Source organism: Pichia membranifaciens (genome assembly GCF_001661235.1).
Source record: "Pichia membranifaciens NRRL Y-2026 unplaced genomic scaffold PICMEscaffold_1, whole genome shotgun sequence".
Classification (NCBI taxonomy): Eukaryota; Fungi; Ascomycota; class Pichiomycetes; order Pichiales; family Pichiaceae; genus Pichia; species Pichia membranifaciens.
The window spans coordinates 2,417,669-2,444,918 of record NW_017566982.1 but is presented as its reverse complement, the minus strand read 5'-3'; the positions used below and the strand labels follow the sequence as shown (position 1 = coordinate 2,444,918).

General features: G+C 42.0%; 16 protein-coding genes across 16 annotated transcripts; 10 read left to right on the top strand and 6 right to left on the bottom strand.

Annotated features, from left to right (window-relative positions):
• Positions 1-41: 41 nt before the first annotated feature.
• On the bottom strand, positions 42-437 carry PICMEDRAFT_71008 (hypothetical protein; the record flags this gene model as incomplete). The annotated part of the gene is made up of 1 exon (XM_019163799.1): positions 42-437. The coding sequence occupies one exon, from the start codon at positions 435-437 to the stop codon at positions 42-44; it is 396 nt and encodes a 131-aa protein (XP_019020578.1).
• Positions 438-691: 254 nt separating this feature from the next.
• Positions 692-1,651, top strand: PICMEDRAFT_14913 (hypothetical protein). The gene has a single exon (XM_019160593.1). It carries the CDS (start codon positions 811-813, stop codon positions 1,372-1,374), a length of 564 nt encoding a protein of 187 aa, XP_019020577.1. The 5' UTR covers positions 692-810; the 3' UTR covers positions 1,375-1,651.
• PICMEDRAFT_102262 (hypothetical protein) lies at positions 1,298-1,990 on the bottom strand. Its single transcript, XM_019159650.1, has one exon. The coding sequence runs from the start codon at positions 1,851-1,853 to the stop codon at positions 1,494-1,496; it is 360 nt and encodes a 119-aa protein (XP_019020576.1). The 5' UTR covers positions 1,854-1,990; the 3' UTR covers positions 1,298-1,493.
• Positions 1,991-2,126: 136 nt separating this feature from the next.
• On the top strand, positions 2,127-4,181 carry PICMEDRAFT_9926 (hypothetical protein; the record flags this gene model as incomplete). The annotated part of the gene is made up of 1 exon (XM_019165147.1): positions 2,127-4,181. The coding sequence occupies one exon, from the start codon at positions 2,127-2,129 to the stop codon at positions 4,179-4,181; it is 2,055 nt and encodes a 684-aa protein (XP_019020575.1).
• A 455-nt stretch (positions 4,182-4,636) lies between these two features.
• PICMEDRAFT_9925 (hypothetical protein) lies at positions 4,637-6,904 on the bottom strand (the record flags this gene model as incomplete). The annotated part of the gene is made up of 1 exon (XM_019165146.1): positions 4,637-6,904. One exon carries the CDS (start codon positions 6,902-6,904, stop codon positions 4,637-4,639), a length of 2,268 nt encoding a protein of 755 aa, XP_019020574.1.
• Positions 6,905-8,587: 1,683 nt separating this feature from the next.
• On the top strand, positions 8,588-9,057 carry PICMEDRAFT_14911 (hypothetical protein; the record flags this gene model as incomplete). Its single annotated transcript, XM_019160592.1, has 1 exon — positions 8,588-9,057. A coding segment is annotated over exon 1 (301 nt), but the record flags the coding sequence as incomplete, so codon positions are not given.
• Positions 9,058-9,332: 275 nt separating this feature from the next.
• On the top strand, positions 9,333-10,760 carry PICMEDRAFT_71003 (hypothetical protein; the record flags this gene model as incomplete). Its single annotated transcript, XM_019163798.1, has 1 exon — positions 9,333-10,760. The coding sequence occupies one exon, from the start codon at positions 9,333-9,335 to the stop codon at positions 10,758-10,760; it is 1,428 nt and encodes a 475-aa protein (XP_019020572.1).
• A 41-nt stretch (positions 10,761-10,801) lies between these two features.
• PICMEDRAFT_71002 (hypothetical protein) lies at positions 10,802-12,379 on the bottom strand (the record flags this gene model as incomplete). The annotated part of the gene is made up of 1 exon (XM_019163797.1): positions 10,802-12,379. The coding sequence occupies one exon, from the start codon at positions 12,377-12,379 to the stop codon at positions 10,802-10,804; it is 1,578 nt and encodes a 525-aa protein (XP_019020571.1).
• A 212-nt stretch (positions 12,380-12,591) lies between these two features.
• PICMEDRAFT_71001 (hypothetical protein) lies at positions 12,592-13,416 on the bottom strand (the record flags this gene model as incomplete). Its single annotated transcript, XM_019163796.1, has 1 exon — positions 12,592-13,416. The coding sequence occupies one exon, from the start codon at positions 13,414-13,416 to the stop codon at positions 12,592-12,594; it is 825 nt and encodes a 274-aa protein (XP_019020570.1).
• A 301-nt stretch (positions 13,417-13,717) lies between these two features.
• PICMEDRAFT_57487 (hypothetical protein) lies at positions 13,718-14,194 on the top strand (the record flags this gene model as incomplete). Its single annotated transcript, XM_019163241.1, has 1 exon — positions 13,718-14,194. One exon carries the CDS (start codon positions 13,718-13,720, stop codon positions 14,192-14,194), a length of 477 nt encoding a protein of 158 aa, XP_019020569.1.
• Positions 14,195-14,737: 543 nt separating this feature from the next.
• PICMEDRAFT_25475 (hypothetical protein) lies at positions 14,738-15,586 on the top strand (the record flags this gene model as incomplete). The annotated part of the gene is made up of 1 exon (XM_019162394.1): positions 14,738-15,586. A coding segment is annotated over one exon (849 nt), but the record flags the coding sequence as incomplete, so codon positions are not given.
• Positions 15,587-15,742: 156 nt separating this feature from the next.
• Positions 15,743-19,164, top strand: PICMEDRAFT_14906 (hypothetical protein). Its single transcript, XM_019160591.1, has one exon. The coding sequence runs from the start codon at positions 15,774-15,776 to the stop codon at positions 18,906-18,908; it is 3,135 nt and encodes a 1,044-aa protein (XP_019020567.1). The 5' UTR covers positions 15,743-15,773; the 3' UTR covers positions 18,909-19,164.
• On the top strand, positions 19,165-20,587 carry PICMEDRAFT_14905 (hypothetical protein). Its single transcript, XM_019160590.1, has one exon. The coding sequence runs from the start codon at positions 19,600-19,602 to the stop codon at positions 20,566-20,568; it is 969 nt and encodes a 322-aa protein (XP_019020566.1). The 5' UTR covers positions 19,165-19,599; the 3' UTR covers positions 20,569-20,587.
• Positions 20,588-20,765: 178 nt separating this feature from the next.
• On the top strand, positions 20,766-21,365 carry PICMEDRAFT_70997 (hypothetical protein; the record flags this gene model as incomplete). The annotated part of the gene is made up of 1 exon (XM_019163795.1): positions 20,766-21,365. One exon carries the CDS (start codon positions 20,766-20,768, stop codon positions 21,363-21,365), a length of 600 nt encoding a protein of 199 aa, XP_019020565.1.
• Positions 21,178-24,917, bottom strand: PICMEDRAFT_14904 (hypothetical protein). The gene has a single exon (XM_019160589.1). It carries the CDS (start codon positions 24,869-24,871, stop codon positions 21,512-21,514), a length of 3,360 nt encoding a protein of 1,119 aa, XP_019020564.1. The 5' UTR covers positions 24,872-24,917; the 3' UTR covers positions 21,178-21,511.
• Positions 24,918-25,230: 313 nt separating this feature from the next.
• On the top strand, positions 25,231-26,913 carry PICMEDRAFT_9914 (hypothetical protein; the record flags this gene model as incomplete). The annotated part of the gene is made up of 1 exon (XM_019165144.1): positions 25,231-26,913. One exon carries the CDS (start codon positions 25,231-25,233, stop codon positions 26,911-26,913), a length of 1,683 nt encoding a protein of 560 aa, XP_019020563.1.
• Positions 26,914-27,250: the final 337 nt, after the last annotated feature.

Below are 27,250 nucleotides of genomic sequence, written 5' to 3'. Positions count from 1 at the left end.
TTCACTGCGCGTCGTCTCGGGCATGCCGTCGTGCGGCATCGTCACTGTATGGTCGTGGTTGTACTTCTCGACTCCACAGCCTTCCAAATAAAACCCGCCTGTATGAGGACAACCACCAATATGTAGACGGAGAAGTGCAGAGCATTAATTAGCCTAGTGTTTTTTACTCTTCTCCCTGCCGTCTGGGTGCCCTCGCTGTCGCATTCCTGTTTGTACGGTGGGGCCGGACCCAAAGACTCGATGTCACCAATTGCCTCGAAGTATTTAGGCAACATGGCCTCCTGCTTACGATCCCCGGTCGCACCGTGAGTATTGCACACTTTCTCGTAAACGGGGACAGCACGATAATCCTTGGGGGCGTACTGGGACATATTGTTGGGGTCGATGGCGGGATCGTAGCGCACCGGTTCCGGAGTCAAGTATTTGTGAGCAGACATTGATAGTTCGGTATGTGTATGTGGTATGGGAAGGAGAAGTGTCTGTTTTGAACATCTGCGCAGTGGTGGGACATACTCCTGATATGGGTTTGCCTTGTATCCGTCTCCTATCAGCATCTCCCACTGCGGTGCGATACGGCAGGGTGCGCGATCGCCGCGGGTTGTTGATTTTCCAGGCCGGGCGGGAGCATCGGTCGGGCTGATTGACACACGGATGAAGGCCAGCCTGGCTGGAGGCTGAATGGAGCCAGGATGGGGGCAAAGGAGGAGAGAAGAGGAGCAAAGGCATCGGCAGGTGTTTGTTGCTGCTTGTGTACCAGCGGAATAGCCCTATAGCGATAGTGTCTACGAGAACGGCACGGAGAGACAGCGCATGAGTGGACCAGACTACGTGTACGCCAACGGGAACGGGAACGGGAACGGCAGCGCCAATGGCGGCGGCAGCGGCGGCAACAGACGCCGCAGCTCGCACAATGCAAACGGCCTCAGTGGAGGGGGACTTGACAGCGTGTACCAGCCGGTGAATCTGTTCAACGGCGTGGAGATCCAGAACATCCTGCACAACAACTTCGAGCGGTACCGCTCGAAGGCCGCCGTCTACACGGAGAGTGTGGGCCGGGCTTCTGCCGGCGGCGGCGAAGCCGCTCGCCCCAGTGAGGAGCATGAGTTCACGATGGTGAGCTCCTCGAACAGCGGCGCCAACGCCAACACCGCCGCCACCGCCACCGCCACCGCCAACAGCTATGGCGGCGAGCGGTACGGCTACGACCGGGCCGGCTACGGCGGCCGCAAGGGAAAGGACCTGTTGAGCGAGTTGAGCAAGAGCATGATGCACATGCACCCCCACACGCACAAGAACAGCGCCAGCAGCGCCAGCAGCGCCAGCGCCAGCCACTACCACTACCACCACCACTACCAGCAGCAGCAGCAGCAGTAGTTGACGACCGCCAACCGTTGTTCTCGTCCATGTCCTACGTAGCTTGTGTCGTCTTTGTACTCAACATGTATGTAGCATCTGTTATCGGCCTCGGTACGTCACTCTGGTGTGCGCTTACGTCAGCACGCGACTCCTCTCCGGGGCACGCGCCCTGTCCGAAAGGGGAAACGCCGGCGGCTTTGTTCGTGAGCAAAGCGAGCGGGCAGGAACGAAGGGCCGTCTGGCCCAGAGGGGCCGGCAGAGGGGAGGAAGAGCCTGTGCAGAGTTTTCTTCTGGCAGACGTGTATCAAACAGGCATTTGACGGGGAGTATTGTTGAGGGGGGCGGTCGGAGGAGCAGCACAGAGCAGAGAGACAAGTGCCGGACCCAGACGACCGAGACAGACCAGGGATAGCTGCAGGGAAGCCTTCGAGACGTGTTTTAGCTCCATCGCTTCTTGCCACACGCCTGCACCACACGTTACCACGGTTCGCCACCATAACACCACCCGAGCTCGCCAGCACACCGCCCAGCGGAGCACACACAGCAGCACACTCTAGATACCACTAGCAACGACGCAGACGCCGCCGTAGAGTTGCCGCAGAAGAACCGCATCTCCCTCTCTGCCCATTCCAGCACCCCGCCGCCGGCTGCACGCTCGTTAGACACGCACACACACAAGTACAGACTCAATCGATACGCTCATTTAAACACACCACAGTCGCTCCTTTTCGTTCCTCCTTTCCTTTTTCCTTCCCTCCCTTGCCAGGACCATGTCACTCATTTCAGATGCACACACAAAACCCTCTCCTCCACCTCCGCAGGAGCCGTCGATGTCGCTTGCTGACCCGATCAGCATGACGCTCCAGCCGCCAACCGTGAAACGGGGCCACCGACACCGCCGCTCGGCAGCTATCTCGGGCGACTTCGACTCCAACTCGTTCCTGCAGCCGCCTCCAACAAGCGCAAACAGCAGCAACGCCCTGAACCTATCCAAGTCGCTGCCCTGCTCGCCAGTGAAGTCCAGCGTAATCAGCAGCATCCTCGGCAACGGCAGCGGTGGCACGACCTTGCATCCGAAGGAGTCTATGGCACGCTTGGATTGCACGGCGCCCACGCTGACGCCGGCGCCAACCACCGGCTTCAACAGCTCGCTCCAGAACTCATCCTACTCCAACAGCACGGGCAACAACAACAGTGGCAGCACCAGTAATTACTACTACGCTTCCACTTCAAACACGACCACAACCCCAACCCCAAACTCAAACTTGTCCACTCCTATCAAGTTCTATTTGACGGATGAAACAAAGTTCACAAACTCAAACTCAAATATCCCTGATGCCTTGATCGACTTGGATGACATCAACAACAACTCAACGTTCTCCTCCTCCTTACCAAATAACTTCAACTTGAGTCTCAACTTGAACCCAGCTTCAAAGTTTGGGAAGAAGCAATTTTCCTTCCATGACTTTGAAGGTCACACAAATCACTTGCCGAAACACTCCCTTTTGTGCTCCCCGAAAAAAACTGACGTCATGATTGTCGAAGAAATCACCGAAGAGAACAATACTTTCGATCTGGAAAACGATGCTGACGAAAACGTCTACAACCTTGAAAATACTGGTAAATACAATAATAATAACAGTAATAACAACCATATTAGTAATAATAATAACAGTTCTGGTGTCGAAGAGGAGGATGAAGAAGATGACAGCTATGATAACATCATACCTTCTTCCACGTTTTCAAATAACCAGTTCGAGTTGAATTCTCTCCTAATGTCCAAGCAGCTAAACAACTCGTTGACCTCCTTGCCAACGAAGAATTCAAACAACTCTTCTTCAAACTCTATCAATTCAAATCCAAATCCTTTCTCAACGTTGAATACTTCTTCAATTTCGAGTTTGAAAGGAAAAGTTAGATACCAATCATATTACAGCCTGGCTCCGTCAACGCCCAAAAATAGTCACCACCATAATTTCAACAGCATCGGTACCACAACCAGTAACACTACCACTAGTAACGGCCTCAGCAGCGCCAATGGTAACTACCATAGGTTGTCAAACTCGATGTCGATGTCTCCTATCAAACCAACTGTCAAGTCACCTTTCCAATACCAATCTTTGCAATACGACTTGCCAGATGGCTTCCATCAGAAAAATAACGTTCTTGAAGATCTAGAAAATGAGCAATTGGATGAAGATATAACTAATGATGTTGTCGGTGTAGATCATCAGAAGGCTGCTGCTAATCCAAAAAGCATAAAAAACACTTCTGACTCAACCTTCCTGGTAGACAACAAGAGTAAGGTGTCACTTAAGGACATGTCCAGTTCATCTTCAACTATTTCAAACAAATCCAACGTCAAACTGAACGTTCCTCCCTCCAAATCAAAGCATGAACGTTCATCATCTTTGTTCTCTATACTTTCCAAAAAAATCTCACATCACAGAAGAAGGTCTTCCGCGATGAGTGCCTATTCCAAAAAGTCAACTTCGATAATAGAGCAAACAAACGATGAATTGCTGGGCTTAAACATCAATGTGAACAATAACGATTCAACATTAAATGAAGATTTCACGTTGACCCAGGATTGTTTGGGTGAACCGGGTCCCATGATCGAAATAGGAGAAAATGATATCAATCAGTTAACTGAAAATGGAGCCAAATTGAATAGAACTGCTAACAAAAAGAAGATGAGTCACAGTAATAATCATCACGGTAGCTCTGGTAATTCCAACTCGATTTCAGTTTCGAGTACTTCAAATAAAAAGGGTTTATTCAGTTGGATCGTCAAGTCGAAAAAGAATCGGGTCAGTTCAACATAGTTTACTTTTTTGTTGCTTTTTCTTTCTCCAAAATCTTTTAATTCCTGAGTTTTACTTCTTTCGTTACTATTATTACCCAATCATTTTCTCTATTTCTTTTCCAGGTTTCTTGATCGTTTTCTTTTCGTTTTGTTTTTGAATTTTATTATGTTTCTCCGACTATTGGTCTTCTCATTCAATCCATACAAACACAAACACAAATTCATACTCTGCGTTTATTTACATTTTTGGACAACTAGATCTATGTTCCAGTCAGTTTGCATTTCAATTATTACTAATTCGGATCAAGTTCCTTACTGTCGTTATTTAAATTGTGATAATTTTACTTTACCTTCAGTTGTCTTCTTTTCTATACTTTTGACAAATGCATCCCTTCCTTTCTTTAATTACTTTATATTTCTAATATTTACAACATTACAAACAAGTACCAAGAGTACTGCTTTATCGATCTTCACCTAACTCGCCTTCTTTTTCTCTGTTATTGTGACCGTGTTGCCTGAGTTTATAACTTTTTGAGGTATCTCTAGGTCTATATTGATTTTCCAATTGTGATCCCCTGATTTCACAAGTATGGGAAACTTGGTACTTCCAAGAGCATTGAGACATCTCAGCACAATATCGATGGGTATATTAAGTTTGGTGGCAATGTCTGTATCAACCAGGCCATTCTCTGAGCCATCATCGTCAAAAAGAGTCAATATCATGCCTTGGTACATATTGCAGTTTATGTGGCATACAATTCCGTTCGGAGGTGTATAGTCAATTGTCATTCTTGAATAATGATAGTTGGGTTGGATAATTAGCTTCCCCTCTGAATACCTTCTCGAACGCCTCAACTCGTTCTTATAAAACCTCTTGAACTCTTTCATCATTTGACCCATTTCTAGAGGTAGGACCATGTTGTTAAACTGTATCTCTGTGAATGGCGTTGACAAATTCAACACCTCAGGTAGCCCCACCATGTCAATTTCATCAATTCCCGAATGGTTTAAATCATTTTCAGATAGATATTTTCCAAATTCTTTGTACCTCTTATACGATTCCTGGACCAGTTGATATGCTTCCAGCATTGGCTCACCGTAATGATATCCTTTACAAACATCGTCCAATACCGTGCACATTTCAAGTTCACAATCACTAATATTGGTATAAAGTGTAAAATCGGCATTCAATAGTGAACCTAGCATTCTTTGTACAAACTGTGTTACGTACATTCTCTTGAATTTGACCTTACTATTTGTATTCATAAGGCCAAGAATTGTCTTGAGTCCAACTTGCATTTTCTCTAGCTCGTTTTCTAACTTATTTCTATCTTTACTTTTCGAAACCAGTTTTAGCTTGTAATCTAAGCAAAATGCATAATGTCCGGCGAAATCTCGTTTGAACTTGCTCCAATAAGTTTTGAGTTCTTCTTGAAAAAGGTCTTTGACATAAGCAAAAGACGATATTCTTGAAAACATGTCAATTCTACTCGCTATTTCCGTCAATGACGTAAAAAGTTTTACCATTTCCTTTAATTTGTCCTCATTGACGATTTCTAATGATTGATAAAGCCCGGAAACAAATTTTAATGCACCAATCGTCCAGTCGGTTTCATCAAACCCATGAGCCTCATAAAATTTCTTCACTGCTCCTAACTGATTTCTAACCTTTTCATTATCAAGATTGTTGAAAAACTTGAGAAATAAAGTACTTATCGTTGAACTGAGGAATTCTCTATCCTGCGCAAACAAGATTTTAAACTCGTCACCATTGAATACTGTTAATAATGGGTCATTAAGTGCCAATGAAAGCGTGGTCGTGAAAGAATGCTCAAAATTTTTAATGTATTCAAGTTTCTCAAATATAGTATCGTAGTATACGTCTGTGTATATCAAACGCTTAATCGTCTTCAATGTGTGAAAATAGCTTTTTTGAAAAATTGGTAAAAGAACTTCCTGATTATTGTTATTTCTTTCAAGCATATTAAGAAATAAATAAAACTGAACAACTTTATTTGATTCCTTCAACGCATCTTTTGTACTTAATTCTTTCAGTAGCAAAGCTTTCAGGCTTTTGCATAATCTTGAAACCGATGCATCCAACGCCCCATCAAATTCTTGCATTCCGTATAGTTTATCACCATTTGCGTGAACGAACTTGTCGATAAAAATTTGACAAACCAAAATTTGTATTTCCGTGACTGGGTAGCTGATTGAGTTAAGAGCGATTATATTGTTAGGCTTGGAGACCTTTACCCTATTATGTACAGATCTATTCAGCCCATGACAGATTGGATACAAGGCACTTTCCGCAAACTTAAAATGATTCCACACTTCCTGATAAAACTTGCAAATGGGGAAAATAGTCAGAAGTTCTTTTCCATCATAATTGAAATCTCTATACGATTTTTCCAATAACGAAGGAATATACCTTTTGGTGTTCTCTAGTATTTCATTCCCGTGATCATAAACTGACTGAGAAGAGCTCCATTTATATATTCTTCGAGCAGCCTTGTGGACTCTCAAGAGATCATTATCAATGTCATCCAAGCTGCTAGTAATATGTTTCTGATCATTAGCCAGGATGGAATTAACATTTGCTTTTCCGTCATCAAACAAAGCTGGCGTCTTTGTATGTTCAAGGTTTTCAAGCCCAGGGCTTGATTTGAATTTTTTGAAGTGTCTCTCACTTTCTGCTTCTGTATATGTGGGAAGCTTTCTGATATTTGCAATAAACTCCATTGTTGCTATAACAATGATTGTTTAAAAAGCCAATTTTCATTCTCTTGTTATCGTGAAGAAGTGCCAGACCTAAAATCCTGATAAAACATAAAAGCGAAACTCACGATTGCAAATATTTTATCAATGCGAGCATTAATAAACTGATATGCTTTTATGCAGGGACTCAATCCTTGATCAGATAAGTTTAGGCTCCTCAGCATATATCAACATTGAGGCTATTTGGCATTAATGTATCTTCTAGTGAATCCTTGCAATGGTAAGAAGAAACCAACCCAATATTTTCAGCTCGAATATAGTGGCTCCTCTTTTTCTCAACCCTTGGAATTTAAAATGATCACGCCCAAAAAGAAACGAAAAGGATTTGATTCGAGTAGAAAGGAAAATATCGGTGATACTGTTAATTCTCAAAGATGCAGTTCAGCAGCTGACAATATACTTGCAACAAATGAAATTGTTCCAATGTTTTCAAAATTTGTCGAGTACTGTGATTTGAAAAACGACGCAAAGTCCATACAAAGTTTTGTAAACTTCTCACAATTTGAAGAAGTATGCGTCCATTCATCAATCAATACAAAAGAAGTCTCTCAAATCACAAAATTGCTAGACGCTTGGATGCAAGAGAGCATTGCGCTACTTTTAGGCCCGCAAAGAGTGGCAGACTTGCTAAATAAGTTTGCGATAAACATGAAGCTAATTTTTACTTACTGCTGGATTGTTGACACGTTTCCTGACAAATCTCATACATTGCATAAGGGTGGTTTAACAAGTGCCATCAAGCCATGGCTTTTGGTACTTTTAGGGGACTCTCTATTTATTGATACATTGCAGTCACGTTACAATCTGCTTGTAAAAGCTATTCTCGACCATAAGTCATGCGCAATTGATTCAACTCTCGTTTTCCTTGATTCAATTCATACTCTAAAATACGTTGCAAATATGCTGAAGTTGGATCAGCAAGCAATGAGTTTGAATTTAAGACTGCATTTTTCAATTCCCAACATGAGCGAACTTGTGACTAAAATCAGCGAAATACAGAGCATTGTCAAAGATCAAGTTACAGCAGATCGAACAAGTAACGAGCGTTGTGCGTCTAAACTTCAGTGCGATATATTTGATGGAATATTTTGTAGTAAACAGTTTTATGAAAACATACTCTGTGGCAGAATTACAACTAAATCATTTCTTAAATTTTTTTCTGTCAAGAGGGCTGAAATCCAGTATGATTCAAGAAGAGTTGATCCTCGAGTTTTGGAGTCAATAAGAAAGGAAATCATGGATGTAAGTTTATCAGAGAACTACAGTAAGTCCAAAACAATTCATGAATTTATGGTTGAAGTTCTACAAGTTCAATCTAGTGAGCTCTTTTTCGATGCCAGCTCTTTTGGACTTTATTGGGAGTTTGTTGTCCGCATTATCTCAAATAACTGCAATATATCTCTTGAAGACCATTTCCGATCTTTTGCAATTTTAATGTCTTATTCAACTACCCAAGGTTTAATGAGTTTTATTTTTGATAAAATACGAAAATTTCTACATGAAAGGATTACATTGTTGATCAACTCAGAACTGGATTCTATCAGAAAGCTTTTGAAATTTGCCCATCTAGTTGATGATTTGTTTTCATTTGAACAAAAATTCGCTTTAAACACTTATGAAAGAGACATAAAGGAATTGTTTGAGACACCTCACGTCCATTCGTTTGTTGAGGTCAAAACACTGCATTACGAAAGTTTCAGAGACTTGCCGCTTTTAAAAAGTAGAAAGGTTAATTTGCCTCAAAATGTTACCCAAAGCATCAGAGACATTCTACATGAAATGAAGCCAGAGAACAAAAAAATACGTCTCAACACTAGCTACAATACGGTAGAGATTGACATCAATTATGGCTCTAAAATATGTCAGTTGACATGTTCAGCTTTCATCGCAGTAGTCCTACTTGCATTTGAAGAAGTCGATGAGTTAAGCTATGAAGAGATAAAACAGAAAACCGGAATCAGCGATTCTATATTGAAATCGAGTATTGCTTCATTAAAACGTGCTGGGCTTGTGCATAATTCACAAGGGCTAATAAAGTTCATAACCAACCCAGGCTCTCTAGGGCCTTCTTTGCTAATAACGTAGAAATATATAAAAGTTTTGAAACTGCTAACACTGGTTGTTTGCAGCAAAGAAAAGACGTCAGCTTTCTGCAAACAATAAACAACAGGTCGAAGAAAAAGACGTAAATCTGCAGTGTTATTCCCTATCGTGGAATAACGATACACAACCAGCGTCAAAACTGAAAAATTCACGCCTCGTGAATTTTCTCGACATGATCCGGCCAGCACTTCCTGGGAAGTTCACAGGAATGAATGGACCACGAGAGTTGATGCATGTAGCTGTAATCATTATTCAAAACTTCTTTTCTGGCACGTGATGCACATCAATAATGGTTGATAAGGTACTTCGAGCAACTCTAAGAGCTCATAGCTCTCCTATTACATGTATTGTGCCGTTCTATATACCCTCTACATTAACATATACCTTCTCCGAAGATGAAACAAGAGATTATCCGTTACTAAATCCGAGTCTGATGACAGCTGACGAGTCAGGATTGGTTATTTGGTGGAATATTTTAACACGTCGCCCATTAGGATTGTGGAAAGCACATTCTGGCTCAATTTTAACCATTGAGCAGCTAGGTATTGACTGGGAATCAAATGGCTCGCATGATTTCAGCATACCGAAAATCACAGAGTCTTATGGCCAGTTACTCACCCACTCTAAAGACGGAAGCATAAAAATATGGAACATGATCAACTTGGTTGAAGGTTCTACTGCTAAATCGGGATTCACCTACTCATGTCTGTTGAAAAAGAAAATCAGCTTAGCCGATTCTGAAATACCCGTCCCTACTCCACCACTGCTTTATGAGATACCTGTCAATGCCATGAATTTTACCAATGTGGACATGAATTTGAATGGATACTTATTAACACCAGCTACTACAGATTCTGAAGGATGGGATCTTTATAAAATCAATTTGAAAGAAATAGAGGAATATAAAAAGTTGAAACGGTTGATTCAAAACCATCAGCCAAACCTACACTCAACCGAAAAAATGGTGGAGATTGGAGAAGATGATCAGGAGGCAATGGGTTTCACAAAACGGGGTAGACTGGGAGTGATAATGAAAACTGCTTGGATCGGTCTAAATCGCTTTCTTGTTGGTTACGAAAGTGGAGTCGTTGTAGGTTACGAAGTTTATCAAGAAGTTAATGAAAATGATGGAAACTTGTCCACTCAGACAAAAAACTTTTTATATAACAATGATCTCGAAGGGAACCCTATAACTGCAATGTGCATTGACAAAGCCAATAGGAAAATTCTTTGTTCGTCGGCAGGTAGTAAAGTTTCTATTATGGATCTGAAATCTAAGGACTATTGTTCGAAAATATTCGAAACCAAGCACAAAGGAATCAGCAGCATAGACTGTGATTCATTTAGCAATGCTGTTGGTCTTATAACCTGGGATGGATATACAAGATTTTACAACTATGATGAGAAATTAGTGCTCAAGTTTTCTTCAAAAATGCGTCGGCAACTACCTGCGATCTCCAATTCAAAGGAAGTGATTGATGATCAAAATAGTGAGGTTACGTTAGTCAATAGTTTACAGACCCAACGAGCAAGCGTCATCAAATTCACAAGAAAACAACTTGATCCACGAGAGGCGAAACTTGCCGGTATGAATATGCTGTACAATAACGGTAGAAGCAAGAATATTGTTAAAAGAAACAAAGAGGAGGTCTTTGGCGAAAGGTGGTTGTTTGTCGGCTACCAAGATGGCAAAGTGGCAATGTATTCCATTAAATAATTAACTAACTCGTAAATATTTGTTTTATGAGAAACAGAATATCACATTGCCGTGTCACCGTCCGCGTCGGTCTTGTTATAGTGACAATACCTTTGAGCAATTATATCATCTGTTAGTCCTGTATTAGCACGCTCTTTGATAGTTATCGGCTCGCAAGAGTATCCACGTGAAGTGCTTGGGATCCTAATTGAGAGCTGTCGTGCTCTTAGGCTTACCATATCATCAAAAGAAGCTTCTTTTTCCAACCTTTGAACTTCTATGTTCTCTGTTTGAGAAAAGTTTTGAAGCCAAGGATGACTGATTGCTTGCTGGACAGTCAATCTCTGGTCTGGCTTGGCCACTAACAACCTGCTGATAAGATCCAATGATATATCCTCTATTTTATCCCAGTATGGTGAATAAAAAGCAAACCTTGCCTCCAGAATTTGCTGCCTCATGGATGGAGGACCTAATTCTTCGCTGAAGGGGGGGAATCCGCATAGGCAAACATACAATAAGACCCCAACTGACCACATATCCACTGATTTATTGTATTTTCTGTGCTGTGAATTGGCCAATACCTCAGGCGCAACATATGCTGGTGTTCCACACAAAGTCGTCGTGAACTGGGACTTCCCAATGAGCTTGGCAAGCCCAAAGTCTGCAATCTTCACTTGGACAGACGCTTCCCCATTATCCCAGGGCTGATTATGAGACTGGCCTGCCTCGGTCGGCACTATACTCAAGAGGATGTTCTCAGGTTTCAAATCTCGGTGGACGATGTCCATTGAATGTAGATACTGCAATCCATCTAGTAATTGCTTGCATATTTCCTTCGTTTCGTCTTGGCCGAGTTTGCCTTTTTTCACTATCCTATTGAAAAGCTCACCCCCATTCACCTTTTCCAATACCAAGAATGTAGTCAAAGACGTCATGCTCACAGGTTCTAGAAACGTATTGTAAAAGCCGACAATGTTAGGATGGTTTAAGTTGACCAAAATCTCCAATTCTCTATTCAATTGGGTGGCTTGGCCACCCTGGCTTGTAGGATTGAATATCTTCACTGCACAGATTCGCCCAGACTCTCTGTCAATTGCCTCCTTCACTTGTGCATAGTGGCCCGTACCTAGCGGTTTTTCAGTCAAAATATATTTGTCGAAAAATGAGGCTCGGTCAGATTTGTATTTCAAGTCGTATCTGACGATGTAGTGAAGAGTCGAGGCAAATGACAATCGGTCACCGTCCCTTAGCAGTGCCGAGTTGTTTTTCCCAACCAATACATCATTGACAAAGGTCCCGTTTGAGCTCAAGTCCTTTATGGTGATCAAGTTGTAGTGGTTGAAGCTCTTCCCCATTTGCAGCTCGCAGTGGACGGACGAACAGTCGTTGTTCGAGATGATTATGTCGTTATTTTTCGTGCCAGATCGCCCTATGCGTACAATTTCCTTGAAGGGAATTGATATGTTCTCGTACTTCAGAGTATCCAGGCTGCTTAGCACGGCAAAAATGCCGTACTCTTTCTCCTTGGTTGCGACCTTCGGGCGCTTGAACTGTTGGACAGGGTCGATATTCGGACTTTTCCCAAAAGACACGTTTAACTCCCTTTTCCTACTGTTCACTTCCTCCACGGGTATTTCCATATTTGTCTTGCTGTGCTAGGCGACTTCAGTTTTGGTGAACTGCTACGATAGTTCAATAACTCCTAGTTCAATGATTGTATCATAGAACCCTTCACGTCAACATGATGATGGATCACTTTTCAAATTGTCAACATACCGCGTTTGTGCCGCGTTGAGCATACATTAATTAGTTATAGAATTACAAGAGTACCTTTTTTCGAAGGAGGCCTTTACTATTTGGTGCAACCCTCCACTGCTAGTCTGTCTGCCATGTCATTTCCATGGTTACCCGAATGGCCCTTAACCTTGACGAACTCGACGGAGCCCGAGTTTGCCTCAATCTCATTCACTAACCTCCGACAGCTTTTAATGAGGTCCTGGTTGGCTACGTCGGCGCCCGAGCTCGTCTTGTAGCCGTTGGTCTCCCACTTCTTGGACCACTTCTGGATGGAGTCCATCGAGTATTGTGAGTCCGTGTGAATGACGGTGAGCTGAGGGTTCCCGTGTTTGGCCTCCCTGGCGGAGTTTTGCAACGCGTGTTGGATGGCCTCCAGCTCGCCTCTCGAGTTAGTTTGTTCGCCAGTAACACGGCCGCTGAAGTTCCTGCTGTCGTTCGGGCCGTAGTAGACGCCTAGGCCTGCCTTCGACAGGCCCTGCTTCCGGGCCTGGTTGTTTTTGGAGGCGCCGTCCGTGTACACTTCGACTCTTTCCAGAGCAGTTGGCGGGGGAGGGGGCACATACGCAACCGGGAGTGAAGGCTTGATGTGTGTACATGATGGCGGCTTCGGGTACGGGTGGTAGGAGGTGGAGTGGCGAGACGAAGAGGAGCGGGACGGCAGAGACCCGCTCGGCCTCGTGTTCCCGGAGACCCTGCCACGGACAGGTCCTGCAGTTCTCCCGCTGGAGACCGCCCCACCCTTCACGTACGCCTCTGCTGCCTCCCTTGAGGCAAAAGACTTGTACTGGTTCCCGGCGAAGCCCTTGACCTGGCTCTCGCAGTCGGACCAGGTGTTGTACACCCCGGAGGCCCGTCCGTTTCTCACTGCATAGTACTTCATGCTTTTCCCAATGGAGATGAGGTACCGTCTAGCGAGAGGCTTGGGCATCCATCGGTCCTGGTTTCTAGCGATCTAGCAGTAGTCTGCCATGGTCCGCTGGGAGAAGGCGGCCAACAAAGTGGCAACCTAAGACATGTGTTTGCGACAACTACGCTCTCACCGAGGGCGGCCGCGTCTGTGGAGGATGGGGCCTTTCTATTGAAGAGACGGACGGAGGGGGGAGGAAGCAGGAGCAAGGCAGTCGGCAGGGGGCTACAACGGCGCTGCAGCACAGCACAACACAGTACAACACAGCACCGCAATGGCAGTGAAAGGTTTAGGCAAAGTGGACCAGCAGTACGACGGCAAGGACGTGAAGGTGGGGATCTTGCACGCGAGATGGAACAACAAGGTCATCGATGCGCTCGTGGCGGGCGCCATCCAGAAGCTGAAGGAGTTCAACGTGCGGGAGGAGAACATCGTTGTCGAGAGCGTGCCGGGGGCGTACGAGTTGCCGTACGGAACAAAGAAGATGTTTGAGAAGCACGGCGTTGACGTGGTGATCCCCATCGGCTGCTTGATCAAGGGCTCGACGATGCACTTCGAGTATATCTGCGAGGCCGTGTCGACGCAGTTGATGCAGCTGCAGTTCCAGCTTGACAAGCCCGTCATCTTCGGGCTTTTGACGTGCTTGACCGAGGAGCAAGCTTTGCTCAGAGCGGGCGTGCTGCCAGGCATGCATAACCACGGCGAGGACTGGGGCGCCTGCGCTGTCGAGATGGTGCTCAAATGGAAGTAGAGTTGCCCATTGTGTAAGCAGGGCTCTTCACTGGCCCCTAACGACAGGAACAACCACAAACAGCACAGAACAGTACACAAGGTATGTAGCTTCGAAGTAATAGTCGATGTCACGTGACACACAGTGCCTTTTTTTGATAATCTTTTTTTTTCTCTCTATTTCTATTTTTTTTCCACCGAAGACGATATAGATCTACTTCTACCGCAGAAAAGTTGTTCTCCAAAGCCAGGTGTTGACGCATAGAAGGTTCTCGAGACGTTAGCAAAGGATATAATAGCGATGGCTGGAAAACGCGGTGGGAGAAGGGCCAGCGAGAGCGAAGACGACTTCCATTCTTCCGAAGACGAATCGTCTGGAAAGTTCACTGTGAAAAACACAAAAAAGTCTTTCGACATCTACGGGGAGACAGGGGACGAATCGGACGAGTCGGACGATCTGCAGGAAAACGATGGCGGCGATGACGAAGACAATGACGAAGACGCAGGTAAACCGGCGCAGAGAAAGTCGACAAAGTCGTTCATAGAGAAAGCTCAAGATGGCAGTGACTCGGACAACGAAACGGGCGACGATGTTGATGAGGACGACGAAGACCAGTACTACGGGTTTGTCGGTGACGAGGAGGAGGATGTGGAGGCTGAGAAGGCGGAAGCAAAGACGAGCGTGGAGAAGACAGTCGAGGTTCTTGAGGGCCAACTGCTGGGAGAGGCCAGCGCCAAGTCGAAAAAGGTGAAAAGACTTACGCCGAAGCAGCTTGAAAACGAGGAAAAGCGAGTCAAGAGAACAGGCGTGGTATATCTGTCTTCCCTGCCGCCTTACATGAAGCCGCAGAAGTTGAGGCAGGTGATGACGCGGTTCGGAGAGGTCGGACGTATATTCTTGAAGCCCGAAGACCCGAAGGTGTACAAGTCGAGAATCAAGTCGGGGGGTAACAAGAAGAAGAAGTTCGATGAGGGCTGGGTGGAGTTTGTAAGCAAAAATGACGCGAAGCTTGCGGCAAGCACGTTGAATGGCAACGTTTTGGGCGGGAAGAAACGGAGCTTCTACCACGACGACGTGATGAACGTCAAGTATTTGAAGGGCTTCAAATGGTTCGACTTGACGAACGCCTTGAACAGAGAGGTTGAGGTGCGTGACAGCAAGAAGCAGGCCGAGTTGTCGCAAGCCAACAAGCTCAACAAGGCCTACGTCAGAAACGTGGAGACCAGCAAGACTATCAACAGAATCAAGGAGAGTAAGAAACGGAAGCTCCCAGACGGCGCAGAGGCGGAGGCTCCGCACATACGAAGAGAATTCAAGCAGAGACATGTCGCCACCAACCGAGCGGGAGCCGACGACTCAATCAAAAACAAGGACACCAACTCCGGCTTGGACAGTGTGCTAAACAAGATCTTCTAGACACTTTTTATATAAAATTTCATGCTCCGTATTACGTAATATTTTTCTGGACAGTAACTAAAATGTATGAAAATTTTGAAGACATGATTTTTTCCATCCGATACGGTTCGGCTACATGCACAGGAATAGGAATTAACCTGGTCTTGCGGAATAAGACAAAGAAACAAACTGGTGCAAAGTGAAAATGCTTAGTAGACGTGCTTTTCTGAGGACCCGTCTGGTTACCAAACTGATACGCATACCAGTTTTTGCACCATGCACGCATTTTTCCACGTCCTCACCTAGTTTAAGAGGCCCTACAAAATATAAGTCAAAAAGGAACAAAATAGACCTCGATCGTCGGATTCAAACTCCAGAAGAGTTGTTTCAACAGGCTTCAAATGTGGACGTTGAAAACTTGAGGAAAGATGTCAAGGAAAGAACTGAAATTAGATACATCAAGCCTAATAAATTCTGGATATCTAGAGTATTTCCTGACTTGACAATTCCGCCATCATTTAGTTACTACGATGACCATTCGAACAGAAACTACATAAAGTATCAGCTTGTCAAAAAGTTCGGTGATATCAACAAGAAGTTTTCTTGGAAAGACCTCCAGTATACCGAAGTTGATGTCGGTGATGTTGTCGATCTATCAGGGAATTTTGAAAAAGGAGACTTGGCAGTTGTCATCGAGCTACCTTCCTCTCCAGACGATCCTAGGTATACTTTGGTCAACTCTTACGGAGAAATACAGTTTGTCTCCAGATCGAAGATGGGGCTAAGGATCCCGAAGGTTTTCCCAAAAGAATGGCTTGAAAACAGCGTTTTTGAGGAAGATTTGTTCTGGAAAGATTTGGACACAGAAGAAATTGTTCCCGTAGGGAAACCTAAGTACAAGCTGGAAGATGTTGTGGACAGAAATAAAATCTTTGAAAGTGCTGTGTCTAGATCTATTTCTGGCGAGAATGCGGTGAAAACATATATCTTGCCATCGATCCTATCGGGAATAATTTCCGAAAGCTTGACCGAAATGGTGACAAAAGCCTGGCAATTTTTGCCGGATGCTAATATCAAACTGGAAGTCTTGCATAACGTCTTGCAGAGTAATGAAGCACCTATTCAACTTTCTTTATATCAACTATTCAATGCGGTAGAACTGACAGATTTGCAGGTTCTGATCAAAGACTTCAAGTCGCAAAAACCAGAAGATATCAACAAAGGTTATAAAAAGCTCTTCAGATCCGTTGCTTCTACGCTTTCGATTGGTAACCAATATGACTCGATCACTTTAGGCAAAGAAATTACCGGTAATGTGAATTTGGGACTAAAGGTTGACTCAACTAGATTCTACGCCTTCATTTTGAGTTTAAGAAAAAACAACCAGTTGTACTCTCATGATGCTTTCAGTAAGGCAAGTCCTTACGCCCTGGTATTACCTTTGAACCGGATTGTCAAATTCAACAAATTAGTACAAAGCTTCAAGCAAGATGAAAAGCTTCATGAACAACTTGCAGGATACATAACGTCAAAGCTAGATCCTAACATGAAAGAAAAGGCTAAATCAAAAGAGATTGTGTCTCATTATGAGGTCTTTATTGAGCTACTCAAACTTTATTGTGCTGGTTCAGTCCAAAATAGTGTGTTGGAATCGTTCGTTATAAAGATCATGAGAATGCTAGCCAACTATAAAGACTTGGATATTACCAGTTCGAGTGTTTATGACCTCTTGTTGAATACAAAGGAAATCACCAATACAGAAGGGCCAACAAAATGGTGGGATAATGCGATGATTCCATATAGTGGTGTCTCGGTGAAATGTGACTATGAGCAGACGTATTATGACTCGATAAGCAAGGATAATTTGAATGACTATATTGATTTGAATTTTGACAATCATACCAAGGAAAGGGCGCAATTCGATGACGTTATTTACTGTATTGATTCGGAAAATCCACTTGAGATTGACGATGGAGTTTCCATCAAAAAGGCAAACGAAGACGAGTATTTGGTAAGTACTTTTATTGCAGATCCAGCTTCCTTTTTGGATCCTTCATCTCTGGTTGCAAAAATTGCTTTCGAAAGAGGTTTGACTTTATACTTACCTGATCTTGCTGGCATTAATGCTGTCAGTTTGTTGCCAACTGAGTTTGGGCAAGCCATACAATTGGGGGATTACGATAAAGATACCAGAGTATTGAAGATCACATTCAAATATAACATCAGATCAAAGCAAGTGATAGAGTTGGAAGACAAAGAAGCTGTTACTTTTGGTTCAGCAAAAAAGTTTGTCAAGATAGATTACGCATCTGTTAATAAAATCCTGGCTGATGATAAAGACTCTTCTGCCATTTTAGAATCCAAATCACAAGAAGGCGTATCTGCCCAAAAAATTAAGCAAGACTTGAAAGATCTGAGTGTTGTATCCAATCACTTGAATAGATCAGCAGCTGAAGGTGGTCGTGTGTCTTTGTTTGACCAAATCAATGTGAAAAAGGAAATTGAAAACATTTCCGAAAACGAAAACAAACAGATTCTGTTGACTTTTAAAGATGTTTATAATGATGATACGACTGCTAACGTTATTGGAAGAGGTGCTAAGTCTGAGCAGTTGGTGTCAGAAATCATGGTTATGGCTAACCATTTAGCAGGAAATTTCTGCGAAAAGAACAACATACCTGCTATTTTCAAGGTCCAGTTGCCGCTAGTGATGTCGCCAGAAGTGACCAGATTTTCCAACGAGATCACTGCCAAGGCAGATTCCAGCTTCAAAGAGTTAACTTTATACCAAGAATATTTGACAAAATCCACCATCGCTCCTTTTGCTGCCAAACACGAATTTTTGAATATTGATAATTATGCTACAGTTACCTCACCTTTGAGAAGATTCTGGGATCTTGTGAACCACTGGCAGCTACATTCGTATATATGTACAGGGAGGCCAAGATTCAATGAAGAGCAAATGAACTACATCGCATTACAGTTGAAGTATAAGGATGAGTTAAATAGCAAAATCTCTAACAAAGTTCTTGGATTCTACACTTTCAAGGCGCTCAAGTTTTTGCAAGGACAACACACTGAGCAAGGGAAACTAAAATTCAAAGTCATAGTTACGAAAAAGCCTAGTGAATCAGGTCTCATTGAAGTTATAATGCTGGATTACGGTGTGAGGTGTATTTTAGAGACTAGTTGGTACGCATTAAGTGACACCAAAACGGAAATTGAAAAGAACAAGGTGCTGGCCAAAAACATAGAGATAGGGGATACAATTGATGATGCCACGATAAAAGATATCGATTTATTGGATGGGTCGATCGTTTTAAGCAGCAATTCTGTTTGAATTGTTAACCTACATGTAAATATAGATGCATGTTTCCGTGTATACTTTTCATTAACCTCTTGTACATATATAGAAGTATACAAATCAAGCTACGTCAGTCATACTCCATTCGATAATCCACTTTCAGCCATATTACGTTATCTTGAGCTTTGTGACAAGCTCTATGTTGTGCCACATCTTGTATCGAAGTGTTCGGTACTTTCATTATGGCGTATTGATTATTTCCGAATGATAGGTGTTCTTTGCTGAAGCGGTCAAAAGATATTATTACTTAGTCTCATTACTAGTTACAATCATTGAAGGTTTCAATATTGTTCAATGGAAAAATATTAGAATACTGGTTACAGCCAGAATAACTTGGAAATAAAGTTTGCCAAAAAAATACTCATCTCTCTGATGTGCTGTGACATAAACTGGCGCTTTACAATGCTAGTACATACAGCATGAGTGTCTTGTGGTGAATCATGCCTACTATGCAGAAATAGGTACAGTTTTTTGTATGCGAAACGTGCAGGAAAGATAAGACGACTTGCCATTTTAGTAAACGATTCGCTAAAATGTGTTGCTTATCTTTTCTGTGATCTTCTTATCTTTATCGTCAATCATCGTTTCCGTAAGCATCTCCTGTAACTGCTTTGGCCTGATTTCTTCCAGTTTGCTCTATACTGTCAGCCAAACAATGTTGAACAAAATGTTACCTATAATTGACATTACAGACTTGTCACTCGAAAATTCGAAGAAATTAGTTGATGCAGCAACAAAATACGGCTTTTTGTTACTAAAAAACCATCCTCTGGATAAGGAAAACAGTGTAGACAAACTCTTTGACTTATCCAAGCAATTCTTTGATTTACCTGCTGAGGTCAAAGCAAAAAATCCAATAAGCACCGCTAATGACGGCTATATTGGTCCGATGGTGGAAGATTTGCAACAAGATGGAAGCGACAAGGGGGACCCGAAAGAGGCATTCAACATAACGCATTTTGACCTGTCTAACTTCAGGCCTGTACAGAACCTACCAGAAGTATTTGAAAAGGATCTTTCTTTCATTTCATCGTGTTTGAAGAGATACTACTCGGTTCTTCATTCTGTCTGCAGAATGTTAGCCATTGGATTGGACGTTAGAGATAGCGAAGGTAACCCTAACCCAGAGTTTTTTGTAGACGCCCATGCGCTAGACTTGAAGGCACGTTCCACATTGAGACTAATCCACTATCCAAAACCAGCAAAAGGCATGGAAGACACAAATCAAGCCGGTGCACATACAGATTATGGTTCGTTGACTTTTGTTTTCCAGAGACCTCATCGGGGATTACAAATCTACGATGGATTTGAGTGGATTGATGTCGAAATTCCAGAGATGGAAGGTGAAGAGCTTCTAATTGTTAACATGGCAGACATGTTAAGTTTCTGGACAAACGGATACTTGAAAAGCACGTTGCACAGGGTCCGGACTACTGAGGAGAGATACTCCGTCGTCTTTTTCTGTCAACCTGCAGATGTTGTCAAGCTTGAACCAGTAAACTCCGAACTCATACGGAACCACCCTGGAAACTACTTCTCTCTCAAGAAGGACGGCAAGCCATTGTCGTCACTTGAGCATCTCATGCTGCGACTAGACCAGGGGTATAAGCGCAAGTCAACTACCACTACTATGTAGAGATATACGTAAGGCAAGCAGGTGTTTTTCTCCCGATATCTTCGATTTTCGCATTCCGTGAGGGACAAAAAATGGCAGCTGCTGTCAGACGAGGATGGCACACATCGCCACCGTATCTGACTATGCCTAAACAGAAACAAAGAGGCGCTTTTGTTCTATTTGACAAGTAAAAGTTACTGTATTTAGAGATAACCACAATGGCTAAGAAAGGAAAGAAAGGAAATGCAGAACCAGTTCAACAACCGGACTCTGATTCCGACTGGGATGACGGAGCAAAGAAACCTTCCAAGAAGCAACTTGAAAAGGAGGCCAAGAAGCAAGAACAACTAGATAAGAAGAAGGAGCGTGAAGCTCTACTTGAAATGGAAGCCTCTTCAATTAAAGCTAAGAAAGGTGGTAAGAGTAAAAGTCACAAGAAAGAAGGTGGCCTTGACGATGCATTGAATCAATTCGGTCCAAAGGCCACGATTAGTGCAGAAGGTCTAGATGACTCTTTAGCTGCTCTGACGTTATTGAAAAAAGATGCAGTATCAAACAAAGATATCGATAGACATCCGGAGAGAAGATTCAAGGCTGCACTAGCAGCATACACTGAAAGAAGACTTCCTGAAGTGAAAAGTGAAAATCCTGGTTTGAGAAAGCAGCAGTTGGAGCAGTTGATATTCAAGGAGTTCCAAAAAAGCGATGAAAATCCTTTTAACCAAGAAACCACTGTCAGTCACAATGCTACTATGGATGAGATCTCTGCTAAAAAGAAGGATATCCGTGAAAAGAGATCCAAAAAGTTCGAGCATTAAAAATATCTTTTTATCGTCAAACATTTCCATAACATGAGATATAGTTCTTTTTTTTAATAATAAGTACACAGATGTAATATTAAAATACAATCAGAAAAAGAACACTTTTCCAAACTATTTTTGAGAAAGATTCTTAGTATACATAATTAGAATAATCCATCATCACCCTCATCTTCTCCAGCATCAGCTTTGACTGGCTGATGATCTTCAACTTTCTTTTGCGTACCAGCACCAGCACCAGCACTGGTCTCGTCATCGTCCTCCTCATCATCTATGATAACGCCCTTTTTTCTATCGAACTTTTCTGCTACATTATCTTTGGCATCCTCTCCACCGCTAAACTCTGCTTCTTCTTCTTCTTCTTCTTCATTATCAAGTGGCGGTTCTTCTTCTTCGCTGTACTCTGCTTCATCGTCACTATTATCAATAAATTCACTGGAAAGTTTGCTACTCCTTTGAGGCGTTTTTTTGGTTTTTGCTTTCTTGCTAGCTGGTACATCATTCTCGTCATCATCATCTTCCTTCTTTGCCTTCTTTCTTCCTCTTTTCTTCTTCTCTTTCTCCACTGGAGGCTTATCTACTATATCTTGCTCATCTTTAGCTTCCTCTATTCTGAGAAGATTCCATTCTTGTTGCTGCTGCTCTAGTTCCCTTCTCTCTGCTAAAAGCTTTTCCTCGACCTTTTGACGTTCTTCCTCTTCCTTTTGTTTAGCTTCAAGTTTCCTTTTTTCTTCTTCTTCCTTTAATTTCTTGGCACCCAAAAGTCTAGCCTCAAAACCTTTATCATGTTCTTTTTGATCTTCAAGTGCCTTTTCGAGCTGTTTTAGAAGTGTATTACCCATACTCACTCTTAATCTCAAGTCATCCGCAGGATATGGAGGATGTATTGTGCTATCTTCTGCCATTGAATTCAAAACGACAATTGCATCTTCTAGTCCCTTGATAGATCTTTCAAGATCATCCATTGTTCTTTTCGATGGTGGCAATTTTCTGACAAAATCAGCAAGTTGATATTCAATGTAAGTGATATTGAACTGGTAGGCAGGGCTTGGGTTTATTTCATAAGATTTGCTAACATATTCAAACGCAGTATTGAAACACTCTAAATTCTTCTCATACATTCCTCTCAACAACCATGCCCTTGCAAAATAGTTCAATAGTCTAGCATCTTTTCCGTCAGTGAATCTAGTGAGTGCTAATTGGTAACTTTCAATCGCTTTAGCAAATTGCTTCACCTCAAGCAAACAATGCCCCATATTCAAATAGACTGTTATATCATTCAATGAATCTCTCACTTTTCTAAAAATTTCTAAAGCTAAACCAGTTTGTTTCTTTTCAGCAAAAATTATCGCAATACCTTGTGCTGCATAAGCATTCTTTGGATCCAAGTTTAACACTTTTTGATATAATTGTGCTGCACGCACATAATATTGATCCTTCTTCAATTGCTCCTTGTTCTCTCTGGCAAGAACACAATACACCCTTGCCATTGAAATCAATGCATAACAGTCATGCGAAGTATACTTGGTTAGTGTTTCTCTATGATGTTCACTTTCAAGATCTTTCGATTTATCTTCGACGAGACCATGCTTGGAGCCAAACTTTTTGATATACCAACCGTAGAACGATCTGACTTCCAAGTCATCAGACTCTTCTGTTAACAATTTTTGGACTTCTTCTTTGATGTTTTTGTCTTCTGATAAACAAGCAATAGTAAGCCATCTTATCTTGGCACTTGTGTAACGTGGACATTTTTCAAGGATCTCGTTGTAAAGTTTCATCGCATTTTGGATTTTATGAGGGTTATTTGTAGATTCCTCGGCTCTTGCAGTGTTGTATGTGAGTGTAATTTCAAGTGCTTTCTCTGTTTCAGGGTCGGTAGCATATTGAGCCTTCACGTTTTTCAGTGCTTGATTGAAATATTCTTCTGCTTTATCTACATGGTTTTCTAACAATGAAAAAACACCAAGATTGTTGAACATTATACCGGAAATCTCTTCATCAGTTTTCCCAGCAAGGGACTCCTCTTCCTTTGCCTTTAATAAATACTGCAAAGACTTGGATATATCGTTGTCTTCATGAAGCTTAGCTAAAGTGAGTAATGCCGAAACAGAAACAGACTCACCTTGGTCGTCTGCAATTTTGACATACTTTTCTAACACAGTGATTGCTTTCTCCCGAAATTTGTCAATCTTGGAGTAAAGCATTCCCAATGCATAGGTGACTTCGAGAATTTTGGAGTTCAATTCTTGTACCTTTTCAAAAGTTCTAATTGCATCGTTGATTTCTCCTCTGATAACTAAGCACTGTGCATATCCAACTCTGGCCAACGTGTTACTTTCATTGAGCTTGATAGAGTCTGAAAACATCTTTTGAGCTTGCAAAACATCGCCAGAAGTTAGTTTGCATCTTGCTAACCAAAACAAAGATTCACTCTTTATAAAGTGTGTAGCATTTGGGTCGTTGTATATTTTGTCGCAAATCTTCTGTACGATTTCAATTTCACCCTTTGAAAAATAATAGGAAGCAAGGATAATTTGAATAACTTGGTTGGACGGATCTTCGTGATACGATGCTTTAGCAAAACTCATTGCCTCAATATATTTAGCCTTGAAATCTTCATCAGAAACTGAATTTAAGAAACAGTCATCAAATTTAGCAATGGAAATCAAAATCTTCGCCTCTAAATTTTTATCAGGATTGACCTGAATAGAGTTTTGCCATGCTTGATTTGCCAAGTCCTTTCTTTCAAGAAACCAGTAGCATAAACCTATGCCTATTCTAGGATCTGGTCTCAACAAAGGATTAAGCTGCAAAACCTTTTGGAAAACTTTCAAAGCTCCAAGATAGTTTTGCCTATAGAAGAATAGTTTACCCTTGCCCATCAAAGCATAACAATTCTTTGGATTCTTTTGCAAAACAACATCAAAGTTTCTTGATTCTTTTTCAAACTTGGTTCTTTTACCCTTGTTCTGTTTGGAAGTTAAACTTAATGCAGCTTCAGCCAAAAGGTTATATTCACTGCTGATGCTTGATGACGAGTATGCAGCCTTTAATTCAGCGCTCGCATTATCTAGAGCCTGAGAGTCGTGGAATGTATTTGCTTTTAAAATATTTAGCCAGGCTGCAAAGTTGTTCAACTCAGAGTAACTTTCAGGTGATGACTTTGTAGCAAATGGACTTTTCAAGGCTTGGTCTATAACTGTCAAAGCCTCGTCAATTTTCCCTTGGTTGGCATATGCTTTGGCAACCAATATCCAATATTCGGCCGGACATTCCTCGTTTGTTAATAGCATGCACAACTCATTAGAATCGTCAGGCAAATCATTTATGGCATCAATCACAACTTCTTCACTCTCTTCTTTAAGAGGAATGGTAATGGTGTTGGAAATAAATTTTTCCTTTACAACAGGATCTGAGATGTAATCAATGTAGAACTCGGCATTGAGTGGTACCTCTTCGTCAATCCCCGAAACGGCACTGGCCTCTGTCTTCTGCGAAGTCATATTGATACTCCAACTTTTATATCGTTGATGCCGATTACCAAATGTTATTTACCGGTTACTTCAAGCTCTGCTCCTTTGAGTTGCCAGCATCAGCAACTCTTCGAACGGACTCTTCACCAAAAACGTTGTCAAACTGGTAAAGAGCTCAAACAAGAAACAGCCGATCGACGCAAAATGGATGAAAAAAAGGGATTTCTTATCAGAAAACCGTGCACCGAACGGTTTTCCATTTTGGGAAATTTTTTCATGCTTTTTTTCTGGACTACTTGAGATATTGGAGAAGGGGGTTGAAGAGAACAAATGTCGAACACTGTTGACAAGTAAATTGATTATATTACTATTACATAGTACTACTAGTCATGACCGAGAAAAACAGTATGGAAAAAGTCCAGAGAAGGAAGCTTCACATTGGAGGATTATCTAAAGAATTGACGGAAAACATCACCGAGCTTGAACAGAGATTTAGCAAGATCGGGCAGATTGTGGAGCCAATCGAAATACATGAAAAGCCAGTTTTGGAATATAACTTTGCATATGTAACAATGGAACTTAATGATTCTCAGTTCAAAGAGTTGAAGAAGCTTTGGAATGACGTGAGATATAAGGGCTCCAAGTTAACAATTGGTATTGCCAAAGAAAACTATTTGCAACGTTGGGAGAAGGATTCCAGACGCCAGGACCCTAAGATTCTCAGTCGAGAAAGAAGAAGTAAGGTCCCAGAGAGTAGATTAGCCAGAATTGCACAAAGAGATGAAAACCCATTCAAATTAGCACTAGTCACAAAGGGTAGATTCAGAGCAACTCCAAGAACCACCGATTTAAAAAACCTAACGCTCAGGATATCCATCAATGGAAGACTCAAGGTGATAAAATGTAAGAAGACCAAACTTTGGGGAATGGATAAAAATAAGGCAATTCGTGATTTGACGTCGAGATTTGTGGCTGGCGAATGGAGAGATGGCAACGATCATGTTATTGACAGATTGGCCCGCAAAATAGTTATCTTCGATGATGGTAAAATTTTAGTCAAAGATACTACAGTGCCGACCGCTGACGACATCAAAGAAGAACTGGAAGAGGAGCAACATAAAACGAACAAAATTCTTGAAGACATGCTCAACAAGTACAATTTTGAAAAGCCTGTGGAACTCGAAGATGATAATAAGAATGACAACAACTCAGATTTTGACTACGAGTTGGAAAATAGAGTTGCCGAGAACAACTTTAATGATGATGAGCATGAGAACAGCAATAGCGAAGAGCTAACTTTAACTTACAATGTTCCCGAGAAAAAATGTTTAAAGCCTTCTCCAGAGTCAGTGATCCAGGATTACAAGTCATACGGAAGTCAGATCAGCAAAGAAGAACAAGTAGAAGAAGATGACGACGAAGAATTTTTTAACAATCTCAAGCCAATATCTGACTATGCGGAACAACTAGAAGGAGATGGTGAGGATCCGGTTGACGAACACAAGAAACACCCATCTGAGTCAATAACTAAGACGCAGTCTATGCCAAGCACAGCACAGATAAAGGAAAGTAACGACGATGAAGTTAATGCCGAAAATATTGGCGAGATTGACAATGAATTTATTCCAACTTTTGGCTCAGCTAAAACAGATGGTGAAATTGATGACGAGTTCATTCCAACTTTTGGCTCAAGCAAAAGTGATGACGCAACGAAGACTCCAGCCACAAACACCACAGAAAAATTGAGAGCACTATTGAGTGCCGGCTCATCAACTTCAGCTACGGAAAAAACAGAAGAGGATAGTAATATCGATGACTCCAGGGTTGAAGTTGTGCTTCCAAACTTAAAGAAAACGAAAAATGTTGGGCTTTTCTTTTCACATTTTGATTCCCCTTTCTTGGTTGCCCAATCTCAAATCAATAAATTAAGAGAACTGAAGGTTAACGAAGAGCTGAAATACGATGAGTGGTTTTGGAGCAATAGAGGTGAATTAAATAGGGAGTTCAGAAGACTTCGGAGAGATGTTCTACGTCGTAACAAAAAGAAATTTAAAAGCTCAATTTTTATTTGAGGGTGTAAGGTCTGGCCGGTGCTATTGAGATAGCCGAAGGAATTCTACTTAATTGCATACCTGAAATTTAGTATATTATTGAATGTCAAAAACAACCGATTTAAAAGTATATAAGTATCAGCATATACAAAGTTTAGACTAAGACAAAGAGTGGCCTGCGTAAATTATTCCTGAATATTGGAACCATAGACTATGGAAACAATGCCTTAGTGTAAAAAATAAAGATTAAACGCTAAACGGTGGGGAATCAAGAAAAAATGTATAAAAAATATATCAAAAGACTAGATCATGGAGTAAGTTAGAGCTTGGATATGGATTATAATGATTTAGAGTGAAA